The sequence below is a fragment of the Oncorhynchus nerka genome, linkage group LG3 (genome assembly GCF_034236695.1).
Source record: "Oncorhynchus nerka isolate Pitt River linkage group LG3, Oner_Uvic_2.0, whole genome shotgun sequence".
In the NCBI taxonomy this organism is placed as follows: Eukaryota; Metazoa; Chordata; class Actinopteri; order Salmoniformes; family Salmonidae; genus Oncorhynchus; species Oncorhynchus nerka.
The window spans coordinates 41,697,618-41,716,979 of NC_088398.1; the positions used below are offsets into that span (position 1 = coordinate 41,697,618).

Below are 19,362 nucleotides of genomic sequence, written 5' to 3' on the forward strand. Positions count from 1 at the left end.
TTTGTCTGTGACCAATGACAGGAGGGTGATTCAGTCTTGAAACCCCACGCGATACCCTTTAAATCATCACAATGACAACTACAGCACAAACAAACAACGTCAGCTCAACAGTGTAATTCAGCCTACTGCATTCAGAGAAAGACAGTAAAATCCCCATCTATCACCCCTCTGACTTTTTTTTTAGCTGATCAAGAGAAATCCCCTTAGAAAAATAGAGTGTCTGAGTGTTCGGCTCTAAGAGTGTATGAAAGGCTATCTACAACCTAAAAACTGGTTATTTGGCTGTCCCCGTAGGAGAACCCTTTGAAGAATCCTTTTGGTTTTCAGAGAGGGTTCTATCTAGAAGCAAAGGGTTTTACCTGGTACTTGGCTGAGGCGACAGGTAGCCTAGTGGTTAAGAGCATTGTGCCAGTAGCCAAGATTTTGCTGGTTTGAATCCCTGAGCGGTCTAGGTGAAATATCTGCCACTTAACCCTAAATTGCTCCTGTAAGTCGCTCTGGATAAGAGCATCTGCTAAATGACTCAAATCTAAAAAATAAAAATAAATGTATTGGCGATGGTTCTCTTATGGGGACTGCTGAACCATTTGTTAACCTTTTTTCTTTTTTAAGAGTGTAGCTTTAGATGAGACATAAGCACTGCAATCTTGATTTCCAGTACTAATAGATTTGCATAGTGGGTTGAATATATTCTTCATTCAGTGGGTCAATGCCATCACAACAAAATGCTATTCAGGTATGAAACATTGGAGAATGTTTTTCATAAAATGCATTTCCATAGAATTCCCTAAATTGACTGAGTTCAAAAGAACAGACCCCAAACAATGCTTGTATACCTTCAAGGAACACTCAGCACAAATTGTCTGGAAAGAGATATTTTCCACCTGTCCTCTGTGCGTCATAGACATTACACCTAAACAACAAAACGCACGTCGCCAAGCACCACCCCCAAGTCAAACCTCTCAATGTTCGTGCTACTACTACCTCTGAAATGAAAGTGTGGAAACCACAAAGTTCTGCTGAGGTATGTCTTCCCTACATCAGTTAGTGTAACACAGAAATATGGCCCCATGCCCATCAACCTCAAACAGCCATTTTCTATTCCTGTTAGTGTTTTAAGGTACAATTCTCAGAGAATCTAAGAAATATACTACCACCAGTCAATGATTCCGAACATGTTTCTTTGATTCGCCTCAATAGGGTAAGAGGTCAAATTATGACTAGGACAACACTTATCAGTGAAAGAATACTCAGTATGGGGAAGACCAATACACGTGTAAGCCAATCCCTAAAGCTACATTTAAACTTTTTTTATTTTTAAAGACAATATCGTCTTTCACTTCCCTATCCATACTGAACACACACACACACACTACTCCAGTCATATTCAACTAGCGGACCACTGTCTGGATACGGAACCAGAATTTTGTTTTTTTGGAACTCAGTCTGGCTTTTAATACTTATACATACACAAATGTATGTAGACATCCCTTCAAATTAGTGGATTCAGCCATTTCAGCCACACCCGTTGCCGGGAGGTGTATAAACTCAAGCACACCGCCATGTAAATCTCCATAGACAAACATTGGCAGTAGAATGGCCTTACTGAAGAGCTCAAATTACTTTCAACGTGGAACGGTCATAGCATGCCTCCTTTCCAACAAGTCAGTTTGTCAAATTTCTGCCCTGCTAGAGCTGCCCGGTCAACTATAAGTGCTGTTATTGTGAAGTGGAAACGTCTAGGAGCAACAAGGGCTTAGCCGCAAAATTTTATGCCACAAGCTCACAGAATGGGACCACAGAGTGCTGAAGCGTGTAAAAATCTTTCCAGTGAAGGGAAATCTGACGTTCTAGACGATTGAGCCTTCCACTTTGTGGCAACAGTTTGGGGAAGGTCCTTTGTTTCAGCATGACAACGCCCCCGTGCACAAAGCGAGGTCCGTACCGAACTGGTTTTGTCAAGATCGGTGTGGAAGAACTTGACTGGCTGGCACAGAGCCCTGACCTTAACTCCTTTGGGATGAATTGGAACGCAGTCAGCGAGCCAGGCCTAATCGCCCAACATCAGTGCCCGACCTCATTAATGCTCGTGGCTGAATGGAAGCAAGTCCCCGCAGCAAATGTTCCAACATCTACTGGAAAGCCTTTCCAGAAGAGTGGAGGCTGTTATAAAAGCAAAGGGGGGTGAACAACTCCATATTAATTCCCATGATTTGTAATGAGGTGTTCAACGAACAGGTGTCTACATTCTTTCGGTAATGTGGTGTACTTCCCCAGAGTCAGATGGACTAATGGATACCATTTGTATGTCTCTACATTCAGTATGAAGTAAGTTAGAGGTGGTTTTGCGAGCCAGTGCTTACTAGCGTTAGCACAGCTGTTACCATAAACTTTCAGCCATTACGCTAGACAGCAACTTCCTTCAAACTGCACACAGAAACATAAATATTGTATCAATGAGTTCATCGGACTCTGGGGAAGTAGATAAAAGGCTTCATTGACAAAATCCTGAAGTATCCCTTTAACTTACTGCTGCTGAGAGTTGTAATAGTAGAATGCACAAGGATCAATTTCGAAATTTGGTAGGGCATGGGCAGTTTTCCTCTTGTTATGTCATTCACTGACAGACCTTAGATATTTTTTTACCTATCAGATATGTCCACTTTATCAACTACTGGCCATGTTAGCTAGATGGGTAAGTTAGCTGGTTAGCCTAACTAAATATTGTAGTTATCATGGGCAGTTCATGTGCCCAGGGGCTTCGACCCCGAGATGATCCCCATTGACTCAGGTATAACAAACATAAGACATGGCAAAATGTGTAGAATTGCAGGGAATGTGCTTTAAAACTGCTAAATGTTCTCTCCATCAACAAAAGGGGTAGGAACGGTTTGAACAGTTCGGTTCGCATAGGTTTAGTTTGTTACTAAGCTGATAAACAACAATATCCATCCAGACCTTTGCCATCTAGGGGGATGTGTGAACAGACCTTTTGAAATAGTAGTTGATTAACCGTGGACTACACAGTACCACTCCCCATTAGCAGGAAGTTATGGGTTGTTGTACTAGGTCTGGTGGTCACGAAATTTCAGCCAGTGATTGTCAAGCAAATAACTGTCGGTCTCACAGTAATTGACCGTTAATTAACAAACACATTTAGCATCTCCTGGCTTCAACACATGGCTTGGCCTACAAGCCACTGATGCTGACCTATGGAACATCTACATTTGAAAAAGTCTAATAAATCCATTTGTTTTAGACCGGTCTAAACAAGCATGATAAGAAAATGTAGTCTATTTCAGAAGAACAGAATAGCATACTCTGAGTTGTCCTTATCGGACTATGCCAAATGGCTGTGGGCTACACAGTTCAGACAGGATTTGTTTAGAATTCCGTGGCATTATTTTTGTTCTACAAATGTTGGGCTATATGTTTAGATTTTTAATACATTAAGGCTGCATGATTATTTGAAAAAAGGTGCTAGAAAGACATGAGCTCTGCTTTGTTTTTTTGCACAGGTTGTACACACTACATCAGTCTCTCACTCACAATTTGACCAGCACTTGATAATGCCTAGAATTTCACAGCGGCATCCCCTTTGTGTTGCCGTAATGCACCCTAAAAAAAAAAAAAACATGCCTTTTGTGTCCAGTGGCTGTTGTGTCCTTCTCCTCGAGTGCTGCGCACTCCATCACGCGATCGGGTCTTTCTCGCAGGTTACAAGTGAAGACAGACACATCGGGGAGGCAACTGCTCGCGTCCTTATCCAATTCCAAGATGCATATTGAAGATATTGGAAAAACTGTCCACATTTACTTTTCGTCAGCCAACAAGATGAGTAGGCCTAACAAACAGCAAAAGTACTAGCCTATGTCAATCTATTGTCCCCCATAGTACAAAGGTTGACCTATTCTATTCTCTGCAAGAAATAAAGGGCATTATCGCTTTTATACAATGGGTTACCAACATGTTAAAATATTGATCAACATATTGATTAAAAATGTTATTTTGATTAATTTATTCATACCATTTCATCCTTTCACAAGATATAGTCACAACACAAATCTAGGTTTGCTAGAGACGCGACCCAGTCGTTCGTTCTATATGTTCCATTGCCATACTGGCTGGCAACGTTCTTATCCCTTGCTTACTAGCTGGCCAACTACGACTAACTTACAGTCATGTCAAAGAGTGCAGACAGAATAACCGTAGCTGCATTTGTTTAAGCTGTTTTCTAATGACATTTATTTGGATACATCCATAACAATGAGCTAATGAGACAACTTCGCCTGGCATGGAAAATGTGCTCACTCATTAGGACACTGTTCAGAGGAGCTAGCCAACAACACAGCTAACAACTTCAAACTGAAGCTGGAAAGACTGCAAACTACCTGCACCTTTTTTTAATTGACATTTGTGTGTGTGTGTGTATATACATATAATAAATTATGCCAGCGGATTCATGATTTCGACTGGCTGAGAAACGCTGCCTGCCTCCTCCCCATCCAGACCCCTACACGTTCATTACATTACTATGGGACAGTTGGAGATCGAATTTGAATATTGAAACAATTTTTCAAATGTCGGAAAGACAGACCGTAAAGTTTATACAAATCTCCACTGTTAAACGAAATGTTAGTCTAAAAGAAATGTGAGAATGTCGAGATGCTTTTTATAGCGCAGATCAATTTTATAATTTACCTTACTGGGCTGATGAGACAATGGATTGTGCAGTCAGATGGAACAGAGTAAATAGGCATTTAAATGTCATAGATTTAGCTAGTGGTAACGTGTAGAATAGACACCAGTTAGAATGCGCTTTTAAAACAATCAGCATTAGACCCACCCGTTGTATAAAATGTTGATAAACTATTAGACTATTTCTTCACATTATAAGTACATGGTAGGAGGCTATAAGCGTGAATATTCCATTAGCGGAAAACACCACTTTCAAATTCAATTATGCACGTAATGCTTTTATTATAAATGTTCATGTTTATGGTGAAAATTATCTTCCCCAAAATTGAAACTCACATGCTGCTTATGTATGCCAGTTATCCGCTTTACAAGGGTTGTAAGAGCCTAACTGTGCTTAATTTGAATCAGTTATTTGGCCACTTTAGTTGTGATACAAAACCTTATTGAAACATATAGGCCTATGAGCTAGGCTACCTTGTTTCTTATGCTAGGCATCATTCACAAGTGATACATAATTCACAAGTGACAGGCTAATATTGTCAGCCATTAGACTATTCTTGATTTAATCTCGTCTTTACATATACTAAATCATTTCTTTGTGAATTTTGTTTTGATTTAGAATGGACCATTATCATGCACCTGTATCGAAAAACAGGGGCAGCAGAAAAAAATAAGTCATCTATGCACTTAAATAGTGAATGGAAGACGCTTTTCCCCGTGGTTTATTTTCATGCCAGCCAGGTAAGCTATACTCCTGTAAATATAAGCAATGTGTTTAATATTAGGAAAGTTGAAAAATAAATATAGTAGGCCTAACCTTTAGAAAGCGGATCCTCTTTTTAGTAGAGGCAATCACTGTTTTCTCACGCAATTGCATAGCCTATTGAAAGGTTACGCAACATGAGCGCTCATGTGTGTTTGATTCGATATTCCATTGCATTTGCATGGATGTCAGAGTGATTAGAGGGACAACAGAGCGCTGAGTACCTAGAGCGCCGAGTACCAGGGAGTTAGCAAGTTTGGTAGGCTACTAATGACCATCAGCAGCATCAGAGGTTGGAGAAGCCTAATTACCGTGACTGAAGGGTCACGTGGAATTTGACTGCCGCGTAACAGCCGGGGTGTGGCGGTAATACGGTCACCGCAACAGCCCTAGGTTGTACTAAATCACCTCAATGCTTGAATGCATCAATTTCAAGGGGAGACTGTTATTAATGTTGGAGATGCATGGTGTATGGTAGGCTGGCAAACTGATTTAGCGCAGCATTCAGTCGGGTTTTAACTAGGTAAGGTGTATGCAGGGCTCATTTTGGTCGCATATGCTCCTAAGTCATTTGCTGTGCGACCTGGAATTTTATTTTGAGAGTACTAGTGGGACTACAAGAAAGTATATATCACCCAGGATCATTCTTGCTACAATTAGGCTTCGCTGTACCGCTGCCACTGAGTGCGATACACCACAGTCCGGGACACAGCAATCAATTGCACTTATCGGCCTAAGGCTGGCCAATCAGTTAGCTCAAATTACAGTGTCTGCAGCTTCCTCAAGCACACAGCAAAATTTATACTGTGAGATTTCTAAACTTTTAAAACTATGACTAGAGAGACCGTCAATGAATACAGCAAATAGCTGCTGTTTTTAATGAGCGAGTTCATCTTTTGTTTTTATTCAGCACTTTTTGAAGCCATAAAATGTGCTTCTTCCACTCACACTTCAACCAGAACTGCAGCTGCAATGAATGAGTAGTTGAGTGTAGGCTTGCTTTGTTATTACTAGCGGAGGGATGGTGAGAGGCAGACCCTCTGCTGCTCTCTCCCCCCCATCCGCTGAACCTGACCATCAGATGCAGGCACCATCAGCCCAGTAAAAATCATTTTTATAATAATTATTTACATGTATGCTCACTCAAGTAATACAATGGAGCCTTTACCGGTGTGATCATATACCTCATGTTTTGAAAGAATTAAAAAACTACCTTGCCGACATCATTGGCAGGGCATTTTAAGCATAGCCAACATGCAGTGATAATGTATTGGGCTTTTAGCCTACGGCACAAACCTCATCGATACCGAACTGTTTTTAAGTGTAAACTAATCGGAACAGTGGATTTCAGCATACAGGTATTTGTATCAACATTTTAGCTTTTTAATAATAAACAATGTATTTGAAGGGTTATTCATTTCGAGAGCACAGCATGTGCTTCAAACATAGCTAGAATTCATATAGGCCCAATAAAGGCTTTTAACTAAATCAACGTACAAATCTGCTTTTCTGATGCTCCTGAATGTTATATGTTGTGCGCCTAATTTTAAATTGGAAGCACCAGTGCTACCAATTATTTTTTTGTTGATGTTTTTGCCCTGGGTGTATGGTATTGTAAGGGAGGTTGTTGTGGCACCTGTAACTGCTTGTTGATGTTCTTCAGGTTGTGTCTTTGTAGGAAGTTCTGTTCCTGAGAACACTGCCTGTCCAACTGAGACAGGAGATTGCTGAGGAGAACTGTCGCCATGGACTCATGGTGTGCGGCCATATCCCTGAAAAAGGCACATACACAGCTAAGAGAAAGTGTATCCAATTTCACCGTGTTTAATCCAAATGTGATTAATAAGAACATGTAGAAGATACACTGAGTATTCAAAACATGACAAAACACCTGCTCTTTCCATGACATAGACTGACCAGGGGAATCCAGATGAAAGCTATAATCTCATATTAATGTCACTTGGGGGGGTATAAAAAGGTGATGTTTTGCACCAAATTTAGCTGACAGAATTATTTACAGCTGCAGTCTCCCCGGGTGAACATATAGACATGAAAACATTATGTACAAACACACGTTTTAAATACAGAGATCAGGGACATTGCTGTGGGATCTGATAATATTTGTAAAGTACCCATCAAAAAATAAATATTGCACACATTGAGATTAAGACAGATTGGGGCGGCAGGGTAGCCTAGTGGTTAGAGCGTTGGACTAGTAACCGCAAGGTTGCAAGTTCAAACCCCCGAGCTGACAAGGTACAAATCTGTCGTTCTGCCCCTGAACAGGCAGTTAACCCACTGTTCCTAGGCCGTCATTGAAAATAAGAATTTGTTCTTAACTGACTTGCCTAGTAAAATAAATAAAAAAGACACAGTAGTGTAGTATTTTGACACTCCAAACCAAATGCATACATGTGTACAGACACCAGTACAGATACACACACTCACCAGTCCTGGCTTTCAATCCAGTCAGAAAGCACCTGCCGAATCCCCATAGGGAAGTTGTCATCATAAAGGTAATCCACCTGCTCCAGGTATTTGAACTCGAGCTGTTGAATTTGTTTCCATTGACTCATTCTGTGGTACAATGCCAACACAAAAGCATATTAAAAACGCCAAATCAATTACACTTCAGAGAGGGTCATTGAAGGAGCAGTGCTTGTAAAATTAATCTTATTTTTGTCCAGATAAGTAATAGTTTATGATTGTGCTCTTTTTGAATAGTCTACCCATTATCAAACGGTGCTGCATATTGTGTTTTATTTACGTATCAAATCAAACTTTATTTGCCACTTGCGCCGAATTCAACAAGTGTAGACTTGTTGAAATGCTTACTTACAAGCCAGTTCAAGGAGAATAAAATATTTACCAAGTAGACTAAAATAAAAAGTAATAATAAAAAGTAACAAGAATAACAATAACGAGGCTATATACAGGGGGCACCGGTACAGGCTAGTTGAGGTAATCTGTACATGTAGATGGGGGTGAAGTTACTATATGCATAGGTAACAAACAAACAAACAGCGTGTATCGGCAGTGTTACCATCACTTCCGACTTCTTGTCATTCCCATTTTTACAGCAGCATTAGCTTTTCTTACCTTTATTTCTGTAGCGGACCAGGATTTTTTTTTATTTGTATGTATACTGTAGTCATTGACTATCAAAACATAATTGTTTGTGAGACGTCACGGTTTGTGAAAGCCTACCTGTGTCTTTCGACTCGGTGCTCTCTATCACATAAATATCCACCGTACACAAATCATGAGAATGTTTTTCAGTTGTTTCCTCTTGAAGCCTTCGTGAATTTCCCGACCAGAGACTTATTTTACGTTGATCGTCACGTAACAGGCCTGCCTTACAGGTTTTGGCATCTCCCTCCCACGCAACTTGGTCTCAGAGGATTTCGTATTATTCTGTTGTGTTCTTATGATGTGTTAGATGGGTGGTTGTAAAACACAAATATCTAGCAACCCAAAGGTTGAGAGTTCAAATCTTATTAAGGACAACTTTAGCATTTTAGCTAATTAGCGACTTTTCAGCTACTTACTACTTTTTAGCTACTTTGCAACTACTTAGCTAACCCTAACCTGAACTATTTTTAGAAAACCCTTCACCTAACATTAACCCTTTAACCATTAACACCTTTAACTCCTAAGTGTAACATTAATCTTAACCCGTAGCCTAGCTAACGTTAGCGGGCTAACTAACTGAATGGAGTGTTTCTGGAAATGGGCGTGTGTGGATCATCAGCAATGCTTGTAACTATTAGCTTTACACAAATCATTATACATCGAGTTAAAAACAAAGGTGTCATTGTATGCTGATGATAATTGTTTTCTTTTAAATCCACAATTTGTATCCCTTTACAGCCTCATAGAGGACCTCTCTGGATTACAACCAAATTATGATAAATGCACTATATTACGTATTGGATCACTAAAAAACACTACTTTTACATTACCGTGTAGTTTACCAATAAAATGGTCTGATGGTGATGTGGACATACTCAGTATAAATATCCCAAAATAAATAAATTATCCCTCCAATACATTTTAATAGAAAGTTAGCAAAAATAGATAAGATCTTGCTATCATGGATAGGAAAATATCTGTCTATTTGTGGAAAAATCACCCTGATTAACTCTTTAATCATATAACCAGTTTATCTTTTTTCTTATGATCTTGCCTACACCTAGCGAAGTTAAATTATACGAGGAAAAAAATATTAAATTTTATTTGGAACGGCAAGCCAGACAAAATTAAGCGTGCCTATTTATATAATGAATATGAATTCGAAGGGCAGAAATTCTTACATATTAAAGCATTAGACCTACCACTAAAATCTTCAGTCATAAAAGCAGTTGTATTTGAATCCAAACTGGTTCTCTAGGAAATTCATAAGAATATATCATCCCATGTTCAAGAGTGGCCTTTTTCCCTTTATTCAGATAACAACCTCGGACTTTCAGTTATTTGAAAAGGAAATCATCTCCCAAATATCGATATGTTTGAAACAAGCATTAGAAAGTTGTTTGCAATTTCAATTGAATCCACCAGAAGAAGAAAAAAGTAACAAACAATACAACAAATATTGTGGTTAAACTCAAATATACTAATAGATGAAAAAAAGAAGGAAAAAAAGGAAGAATGTTTGTAAATGATATCATAAATTGGACTGGTGGAGTTGTTACACATGCAGCTAACAAAAATATATGGAAATGTCTGCTCTATGGAAACGTCTGCTCTACCCAAAATACAACCAACTAATTGCAGCATTACCGCAGAAATGGAGGAGGGAAGTGGAAGGGGAAAAAAGTAGGGAACATGTCTGTCGGCCCTGCCTTAACAACCATAATTGGTTAAAGATAATTGTGATAAATAAAAAAGTATACCAAAAATTGACAGCTGTTCCATATAGATTGCATAATAGTTTCAACATACCGATTCCACAGCACATGGTTTATGAACTGATATGCAAAACAACACCGGATTCAAAATGTATAATTTTTTTATGTAAATTATTATAAAAAAATATTGCAACCAATAGAGTGTTATATATATGGGGGATACAACATTCCCAGCTCTGCAGATTTTGCTGTGAAGAGAAAGAATCATTAGATCATTTGTTTTGGTACTGTCCATATGTAGCTTGTTTTTGGTCACAGGTCCAGGAATGGCTGAAGAATTGCAACCTCTACCTGGAGCACACTCTGCAGACAGCACTACTGGGCGATCTGAAAAGTCATAGTCAATCGATCAATAATATAATATTACTTTTAAGAAAATGTTGTATTTTTAATTTACAATCTGTAGAAATTATGACAATAGAAAGGTTCAGAACTTTGGTGAAACATCACAGCACAGTTGAAATATATGGCAAATAGAAATCCAATATGGATGGTGTTAAGGACATATGGGAGGGGTTGAATGGAGCTGAAGGTTGGGAATAATAACTAATAACAACAAGATAACTCATGTAAAACGTACAGTGTACGTAAAACGTACAGGTTCAGAACTTTTGTGAAAGAAAGAGATGGGAGAGGTTTTTATTATTTATCCGTTATTTTACCATGTGAGTTGACTGAGAACACGTTCTCATTTGCAGCAACGACCTGGGGAATAGTTACAGGGGAGAGGAGGGGGATGAATGAGCCAATTGTAAAGGTTGAGGTTAGAGGAAGGACAGGAGTAAAAGCAAACCAAATATAACTATTGTCAAATAGACTGTGCCTGTAAAATGTACAGTACCAGTCAAAAGTTTGGACACACCTACTCATTCAAGGGTTTTTCTATATATATTTTTTTACTATTTTCTACATTGTAGAATAATAGTTAAGACATCAAAACGATGAAATAACACATATGGAATCATGTAGAAACCAAAAAAGTGTTAAATAAATCAAAATATATATATTATATTTGAGATTCTTCAAAGTAGCCACCCTTCGCCTTGAAGACAGCTTTGCGCACTGTCGTGTCTTTGGATATGCCGGATTAATTGATAAGACATGCTATTCTATAAAATAATTTCTCTGTAATTAATATTACCTGATTGAGCTAATCATGTAAATGTAATTAACTAGAGAGTCGGGCAGCAAGAAATAATATTTATAGAGCTGTTATCTTCTGAATAAACTCTTAAAGAACTAGTAATATTTTACAACAATAGCAGTCAACATTAATCTTCATCTTACTTCAGTCTCATAATCTGAAAGTTGTAAATTCTTTTATCTGCAAGAACCCTGGCAAACAATTTGAATCAGCAATACAAAATTGGGTTTAATTATTTATTTACTAAATACCTAACTAATCACACAGAATTCACATACACACAATTAATCATAACTTGATTACAAATTACGTCATAAAGGAAAACATCCCTAGCGGGCGGAACAGATATAACGGCTTGTTACACAAAGGAAAAGGGGCTGGGTTGAGTGAAAGAGCGGGAAGACAGGAACAAAGGCAAAGCTGTGCTATCGTAAATACAGTATCTTATGCATTCCAAATGACCGGCCATTTGGAAAAGGAAAATGCAATAAATATTTACTCTGAGCTGCGCTTCAGTAGGTTGGTGGTAGATGGAAGGCCGTGTTGCCAAACCGAGTCCTCTGTCCTTTGAAGAATGTCTCTGGTTGTCAATTGGATACGTTGTAGTAACGTCGTTGTGTGATAGACGGGATACTATGTCTGTTCCTTCCTAACCTGCGTTTGCAGCTGTGGTCGCTAACTCAACAGCTAGGAGGTATCACTTCTGTAGTGAATAAGAGTTCAAAGTTCATACCATTCGCAACCAAAGCTCATGCTGATGTTGGCTTCGTTCTGAACCATTCTGACATAGGACCGTCGCCCTCATATCCTCGGAACAGGAAGTTCTGTTGTCGTCAAGGCTTTATATAGGAAGGGAGAAGAGGGCATGTTTGAACAGTTTTATAGCCCTTGTCCCATCACAGGGTAGGGCCACTGATTGAGCAGCACTATCTTATGAAAACCCAAATGTCACATTTTAGAAGCTAAAATCATATTTCATCCCATCACAAATAATTTCATATTCAAACATTTACATTGAAAAACAATTCTATGTGAATCTGATAACTCTGATGTGTAGACATTCCACTGTAGAGTTTATGTCATCTTATCATTGATGAGAATGTCTCAGATGACAACCGAACTGACATTATATTCATTAAGTACAACCGCATATGTTCAATTGTTCGGATTACAAGAATATAGTTAATTTCCCTCCACATTCTGACGTTCCCAGAATCTCTATGTTAACCAAGGGTTTTGAAAATGTAACCTTAGTAGGGTAGAGAGAGGAAAAGGGGGGGAAGAGGTATTTATGACTGTCATAAACCAACCCCCCAGGCCAACGTCATGACAACACTCTTGGCATTCTCTCAAACAGCTTCACCTGGAATGCTTTTCCAACAGTCTCGAAGGAGTTCCCACATTTTCTGAGCACTTGTTAGCTGCTTTTCCTTCACTATGCAATCCCACTCATCCTAAACCATCTCAAATGCTCGCCTCCCTACCACTGAGGAAGTACAGTTCCCGCTCAGCCCAGTCAAAACTGTTCGCTGCTCTGGCCCCCCAATGGTGGAACAAACTCCCTCACGACGCCAGGACAGCGGAGTCAATCACCACCTTCCGGAGACATCTGAAACCCCACCTCTTTAAGGAATACCTAGGATAGGATAAAGTAATCCTTCTCACCCCCCCCCCTTAAAAGATTTAGATGCACTATTGTAAAGTGGCTGTTCCACTGGATGTCATAAGGTGAACGCACCAATTTGTAAGTCGCTCTGGATAAGAGCGTCTGCTAAATGACTTAAATGTAAATGGGTTAAGGTCATGTGATTGTGGAGGCCAGGTCATCTGATGCAGCACTCCATCACTCTCCTTCTTGATTAAATAGCCCTTAAACAGCCCGGAGGTATGTGGGGTAATTGTCCTGTTGAAAAACAAATTATAATTCGAAATGCAAACCAGATAGGATGGCGTATCGCTGCAGAATGCTGTGGTAGCCATGCTGGTTAAGTGTGCCTTGAATTCTAAATAAATCCCCGACCATGTCACCAGCAAAGCACCCCCACACCATCACACCTCCTCCATGCTTCACGGTCGGAACCAGACACGACGGTTAGAGACAGAAATCTCAAATTTGGTCTCATCAGACCAAAGGACAGATTTCCACCGTTCTAATGTTCATTGCTCGTGTTTCTCGTGTTCATTGCTCGTATTTCTTTATTGGTGTCCTCTAGTAGTGGTTTCTTTGCATGAAGGCCTGATTCACATTCTCATCTGTACAGTTGATGTTGAGATGTGTCTGTTACTTGAATTCTATGAAGCATTTATTTGGGCTGCAATTTCTGAGGCTGGTAACTCTAATGAACTTGTCCTCTGTAGCAGAGGTAACTCTGGGTGTTCCTTTCCTGTTTAGGTCCTAATGAGAGCCAGTTTCATCATAGCGCTAGATGGTTTTTATGACTGCACTTGAAGAAACTAAAAGTTCTTGACATTTTCCGGATTGACTGACCTTCATGTCTTAAAGTACTGATGGACCGTTGTTTCACTTTGCTTATCTGAGCTGTTCTTGCCATGATATGGACTTGGTCTTTTACCAAATAGGGCTATCTTCTGTATACCACCAAAACTTTGTCAAAACACAACTGATTGGCTCAAATGCATTAAGAATGAAAGAAATTCCACAAATGAACTTTTAACAAGGCACACCTGTAAATTGAAATGCAGCCCAGGTGACTACCTCATGAAGCTGGTTGAGAGAATGCCAAGAGTGTGCAAAGCTGTCATCAAGGCAAATGGTGGCTACTTTGAAGAATCTCAAATCTATTTTGATTTGTTTATCACATTTTTGGTTACTACATTATTCCATGTGTTATTTCATAGTTGTGATGTATTCACTATTAGTCTACAATGTATACAGTAAGATAAAGAAAAACTCTTGAATCAGTTACTCTGTTAGTGTCCAAACTTTTGACTGGTACTGTACATTTTAATTATATCTGAACAAGACATTCATTTTTTACATCAACGACTGTGGAAGTTGTCTGCAATGATCACTTTGATTACACATGGGATCGAAATGGAAATTTATCTCCAAACAAAATGAATGCACATTAAAAGGTTTTGAATATAAGACTTGCTGTGTTACCAGTTTGGAGTTTTGTACTACGTTTAGAAAATTCACAATATACTTGTAAAATAGCAACAGTGATTGAAAACAAATGGAATAAGTATGCATGTCAATAATGAGAGTCAACACAATAAGCCAAATATTCCCAAATATGCAACTTGTCACGCCTGCTCTCCCTCCCTGGTGCTCGAGGGCGCCAGGCTGCCCTTCATTACGCACACCTGTCACCATCATTACGCGCAGCAGCGCTTATTCGACTCACCTGGACTCCTTCCCTTTGTTGATTGCCCCGTCTATAACTGTCTGTTCCCGTTTGTTCCCTGTGTCTGCAATAATGTTGTTATGGGTTCATGTCCAGACGCTGTTCTGTCCTGTTCCATGTCCGTTGCCATTAAATGTTCACTCCCTGTACCTACTTCTTGTCTCTACCAGCGTTGATTCTTACACAACTATCATAACACGCTTACTGTACCAAAAACAGTCAAATGTAACTATAATCATTTTTAAGGTGGAGATGTTTACATTTTCCCTTGACAATGATTTTATGTTTTAAAGTTAATTTCCTGTCATTCTACACATTTTGCCATGGGGCGTATAGAAAATGTTGCAGTTTTCAAGTAAGTTTTCTACAATTCTATACATTTTACCATGGGGTGGAGAGAATCATTTGCACGGGGTGGAGATCATTTGTTGCAGTTTTAAAGCAAACTACCAGAACTTCTAGGTCTCAAGGGACCCTACTTTGAGCCAATGACACGTCTTTTGAACATCAACATTCTAACAGTCCAATAAATCAATTCCATATATGCTATCGGACAAATAATCCCTTGATTGTGTTTATGAAGGTCTTAGGTAACAGAATACGATTATTATTATTTTTAAAACATAACAGAGTTTTTATTATGTACTGTAGGCTACATGTAAACCCCCTCCCACACAAAAAAATACAGAATTTCAAGTGTTAAATACATTTTATTCATGGAGTGCCATTGTACAACTATGAAACAAAAAGTATGTGCGTTGAAACACAGTAACAGCTTCTTTTTACAATGACAAAACAAATAAAAATACCATAAATCGCCAAGATGCAGGGACAGCTAGACATGGTCCCATGAATCAAACCTTCCTTCATGACGTTGCACACAACATGCTCTACCAACTCAGCAACAGACACACAACACAGTTTACTGATAATTACAAATTGTAAAGCAAAGTAAATTAATAATGCATCCTTCATTATGACAGATACCTCTGTTGAAGAGACACATCCAAGAACATCACTGAAAACTAAAGTAATCTAATGAACTACACTACTGCTACTACTGGTACATCATGAAAAACACTCAAAATTATAAATTACTGCAATGATATTTATTTCAATTCTGAAATAATCAGTGCCTAGTGAAAGTCTATTGGATCAACACTCGGGCGTCAGGTAGCCTAGTGGTTAGAGCATTGGGCCAGTATCCAAAAGGTTGCTAGATTGAATCCCTGAGTTGACAAGGTAAAAATCTGTCATTCTACCCCTGAACAAGACTGTTCCACTGTTCCTAGATCGTCATTGTAAAAAAAATATATATAATCTTAACTGATTTGCCTAGTTAAATAAAAAACTAATTCACAGTGGAACAATGATTAATTTTCAAGCAACAACAACGAAGAAAGCAAAGTCATGTTAATCTTATGCAAAACAGCATCTGCTGTCTCAACACTTGTGCAGTATTTGCAATTATTTTTGAGCAAAGTCCCGCCCAAGGATCTCCACCAAGTTTGGGGGAGATGACGAGTTCTTGCCGTCTGGTTGACCAACTGTACCACACCACAATGGGATCTCTTTGAAGTTGTGAAGGCAGCTCATGGCGACGTTCTCTCCCTCCAGTGTGAATTGAGGTCTGTTGGTGGGCACACCAGCAAGCACGTGTATAATTACTCATGATTTATTTAATGTTATTACACATTTTCTTGTTCCACTATGAAACAAATATGTTTTGTAATTACACGTGCTGAAAGTCATCTGTGAATTACCATGTTAATAATGCCAAACATGTAACTACACAAGGCGCATAGTCCCAGGGTTAATATGATGTTGATATGTGGATCTTAATAAACTGCAACCTGGTAACAACACTTGCAACAAGGCACACATTGCCGTTAGCCACTAGTCTATTGACGCACCAGTGTGTCAATCTACTGCAAGTAACATAATTAAAAAAGCCCCATCAAAATCTTACATTTAAGATAAAAAAAATACCTATTTTTTGCTGAGCTACTTCTTAATCCTCCCTATACGCCTATGGCGGCCTTCCACATCTGCCGTAGAAGGTGGCTGAGCTACTGCGGTGCTTGTCAGACCATGAGACATCCCGAAAATCGGTCCGAACCGTAGAAACGAATGTGACTGTGGAAAGGGGAGATAAGCAAGAACATGATGGTGTTCTCTGTTTTGCTCTATGACCCCACAAGTGTCAGGACTTGTCTGGTAACCGGTATCCGTTTAAAACATTTATGGGTGTATGGAGGTAGTTGTGCCCACCCAAAGTAAAGGGGTTAAATACAGTGCATTCGAAAAGTATTCAGACCTCGACTTTTTCCACATTTTGTTGCGTTATTGCCTTATTCCAAAATGGATCAAATCATTTCCCCCCTCATAAATCTACATACAATACCCCATAATGACAATGTGAAAACAGGTTTGTATACATTTTTGCAAAAAAATATATTTTAATAAAATCATATTTACATAAGTATTCAGACCCTTTGCTATGAGACTCAAAATTGAGCTCAGCTGCATCCTGTTTCTATTGATCATCCTTGAGATGTTTCTACAACTTGATTGGAGTCCACCTGGGGTAAATTCAATTGATTGGACATGTTTTAGAAAGGCACACACCTGTCTATATAAGGTCCCACAGTTGACAGTGCATGTCAGAGCAAAACCCAAGCCATGAGGTTGAATGAATTCTCCAAGACATGATTGAGTCGAGTCACAGATCTGGGGAAGGGTAGCAAAAAATGTCTGCAGCATTAAAGGAACCCAAGCACAGTGGCCTCCATCATTCTTAAATGGAAGACCTTTGGAACCACTAAGACACTTTCTAGAGCTTGCTGCCCAGCCAAACTGAGCAATGGGGGAGGTGACCAAGAACCCGATGGTTACTCTGACAGAGCTCCAGAGTACCTCAGTGGAGATGTGAGAACCTTCGAGAAGGACAACCAACTTTGTAGCACTCCACCAATCAGGCCTTTATGGTAGAGTGGCCAGACGGAAGCCACTCCTCAGTAAAAGGCACATGACAGCCCGCTTGGAGTTTGCATAAGGGCATCTAAAGGACTATCAGATTCTCGGATCTGATTAAACCAAGATTGAACTCTTTGGCCTGAATGCCAAGCGTCACTCCTGGAGGAACCCTGGCACCATTCCTACGGGGAAACATGGTGATGGCAGCATCATGCTGTGGGAATGTTTTTCAGCGGCAGGGACTTAGAGACCAATCAGGATCGTAGGAAAGATGAACAGAGCAAAGTGCAGAGAGATCCTTGATGAAAATCTGCTCCATAGCACTCAGGACCTTAGACTGGGGCAACGGTTCACATTCCAACAGGACAGCAACCCTAAGAACACAGCCAAGACAATGCATTTGTGGCTTCGGGACAAGTCTCTGAATGTCCTTGAGTGGCCCAGCCAGAGCCCGTACTTGAACCTGATCGAACATCTCTGGAGAGACTTGAAAATAGCTGTGCAGCGACGCTTCCCAACCTGACATAGCTTGAGAGGATCTTCAGAGAAGAATGGGAGAAACTCTTCAAATACTGGTGTGCCAAGCTTGTAGCGTCAGACCCAAGGAGACTCGAGGCTATAATCGCTGCCAAAGGTGCTTCAACAAAGTACTGAGTAAAGGGTCTGAATATTTATGTAAATATAATATTTTTTTTAAAAAAAGGGGGATTGGAAATTATGCAGACAATTACATTGACAGGAAGCCACAATCTACTTGCAATATTAACACTGATCTACCCCCTAAAAAAATATTAATAATAAATATTGGTAAATCAATTACAATTTGAAAAGTAATCTACTGTATTTATTGAGTTTCTGATCTGCTATTCAATCCTACCATTAAGGTAGTTTATTCAACTGATATCTCATTTTCTGCTCACAAACCTTTTCACCACAAACTAGCTATTGTCCCTCTGTAACCTAATAGTGTCACATTTTGATGCGTCTGTTTCGAGAGTCACAACAACACTTTGTTTTCTCTGGGGATTTATTTGACTGGTTCCCAATTGTTCATAGAAAAACACAAGACGGGACACATTTCAGACTCATTCTGAGAAAATTACATTGGCATTTAGGAAAATAACTAAGCAAACGTTGTAGGGTGCACCGATTGTGTAATGACAGCTGTCTTTCCACTAGATGGCCCTTGTACCAAGTAAAAACATTTATTGTGAAGTTGTGAATTTGAGCTCTGACACTTGATGCAATCATCCCTGTCCTCCCATAAATACATTCATATCGATTTTCAACTACGTAGTGAAAGATTACATTAATTTTTTTGAATGTGCGCAGACTAGCTTATTCTGAATCTACCCTCGCCCAACAGGAGATGGAAACAGATGCGATTTGATAGTAGCCTTTGTATTGTACACAGTTTGTGAGAAAAGAAAGGGGAAATGATTCAGTAAAATAATCTAGAATTTGATCAATTATCAGATCCACCTGTGTATTAGATGTCAATTCCTG

At 39.3% G+C, this 19,362-nt stretch overlaps 1 protein-coding gene and 1 long non-coding RNA gene across 3 annotated transcripts in view; one reads left to right on the forward strand and one right to left on the reverse strand.

The window, feature by feature from the left end:
* LOC115108086 (signal transducer and activator of transcription 4-like) overlaps window positions 1-9,163 on the reverse strand; it is a 31,895-nt gene extending 22,732 nt beyond the window's left edge. The window contains exons 1-3 of one of the 2 annotated variants that reach the window (XM_029632043.2): window positions 8,669-9,163; window positions 7,910-8,038; window positions 7,098-7,233 (exon numbers count right to left, since the gene is read on the reverse strand). In XM_029632043.2, coding sequence (XP_029487903.1) covers window positions 7,098-7,233; window positions 7,910-8,037 — 264 coding nt within the window. In that variant the 5' untranslated portion in view covers window position 8,038; window positions 8,669-9,163. The other variant, XM_029632053.2, reaches the window with a different exon arrangement.
* The window catches only part of LOC135565356 (uncharacterized), a 47,999-nt gene that overhangs the window by 10,549 nt on the left and 18,088 nt on the right, over window positions 1-19,362 (forward strand). The gene's annotated exons all lie outside the window — the stretch shown is intronic.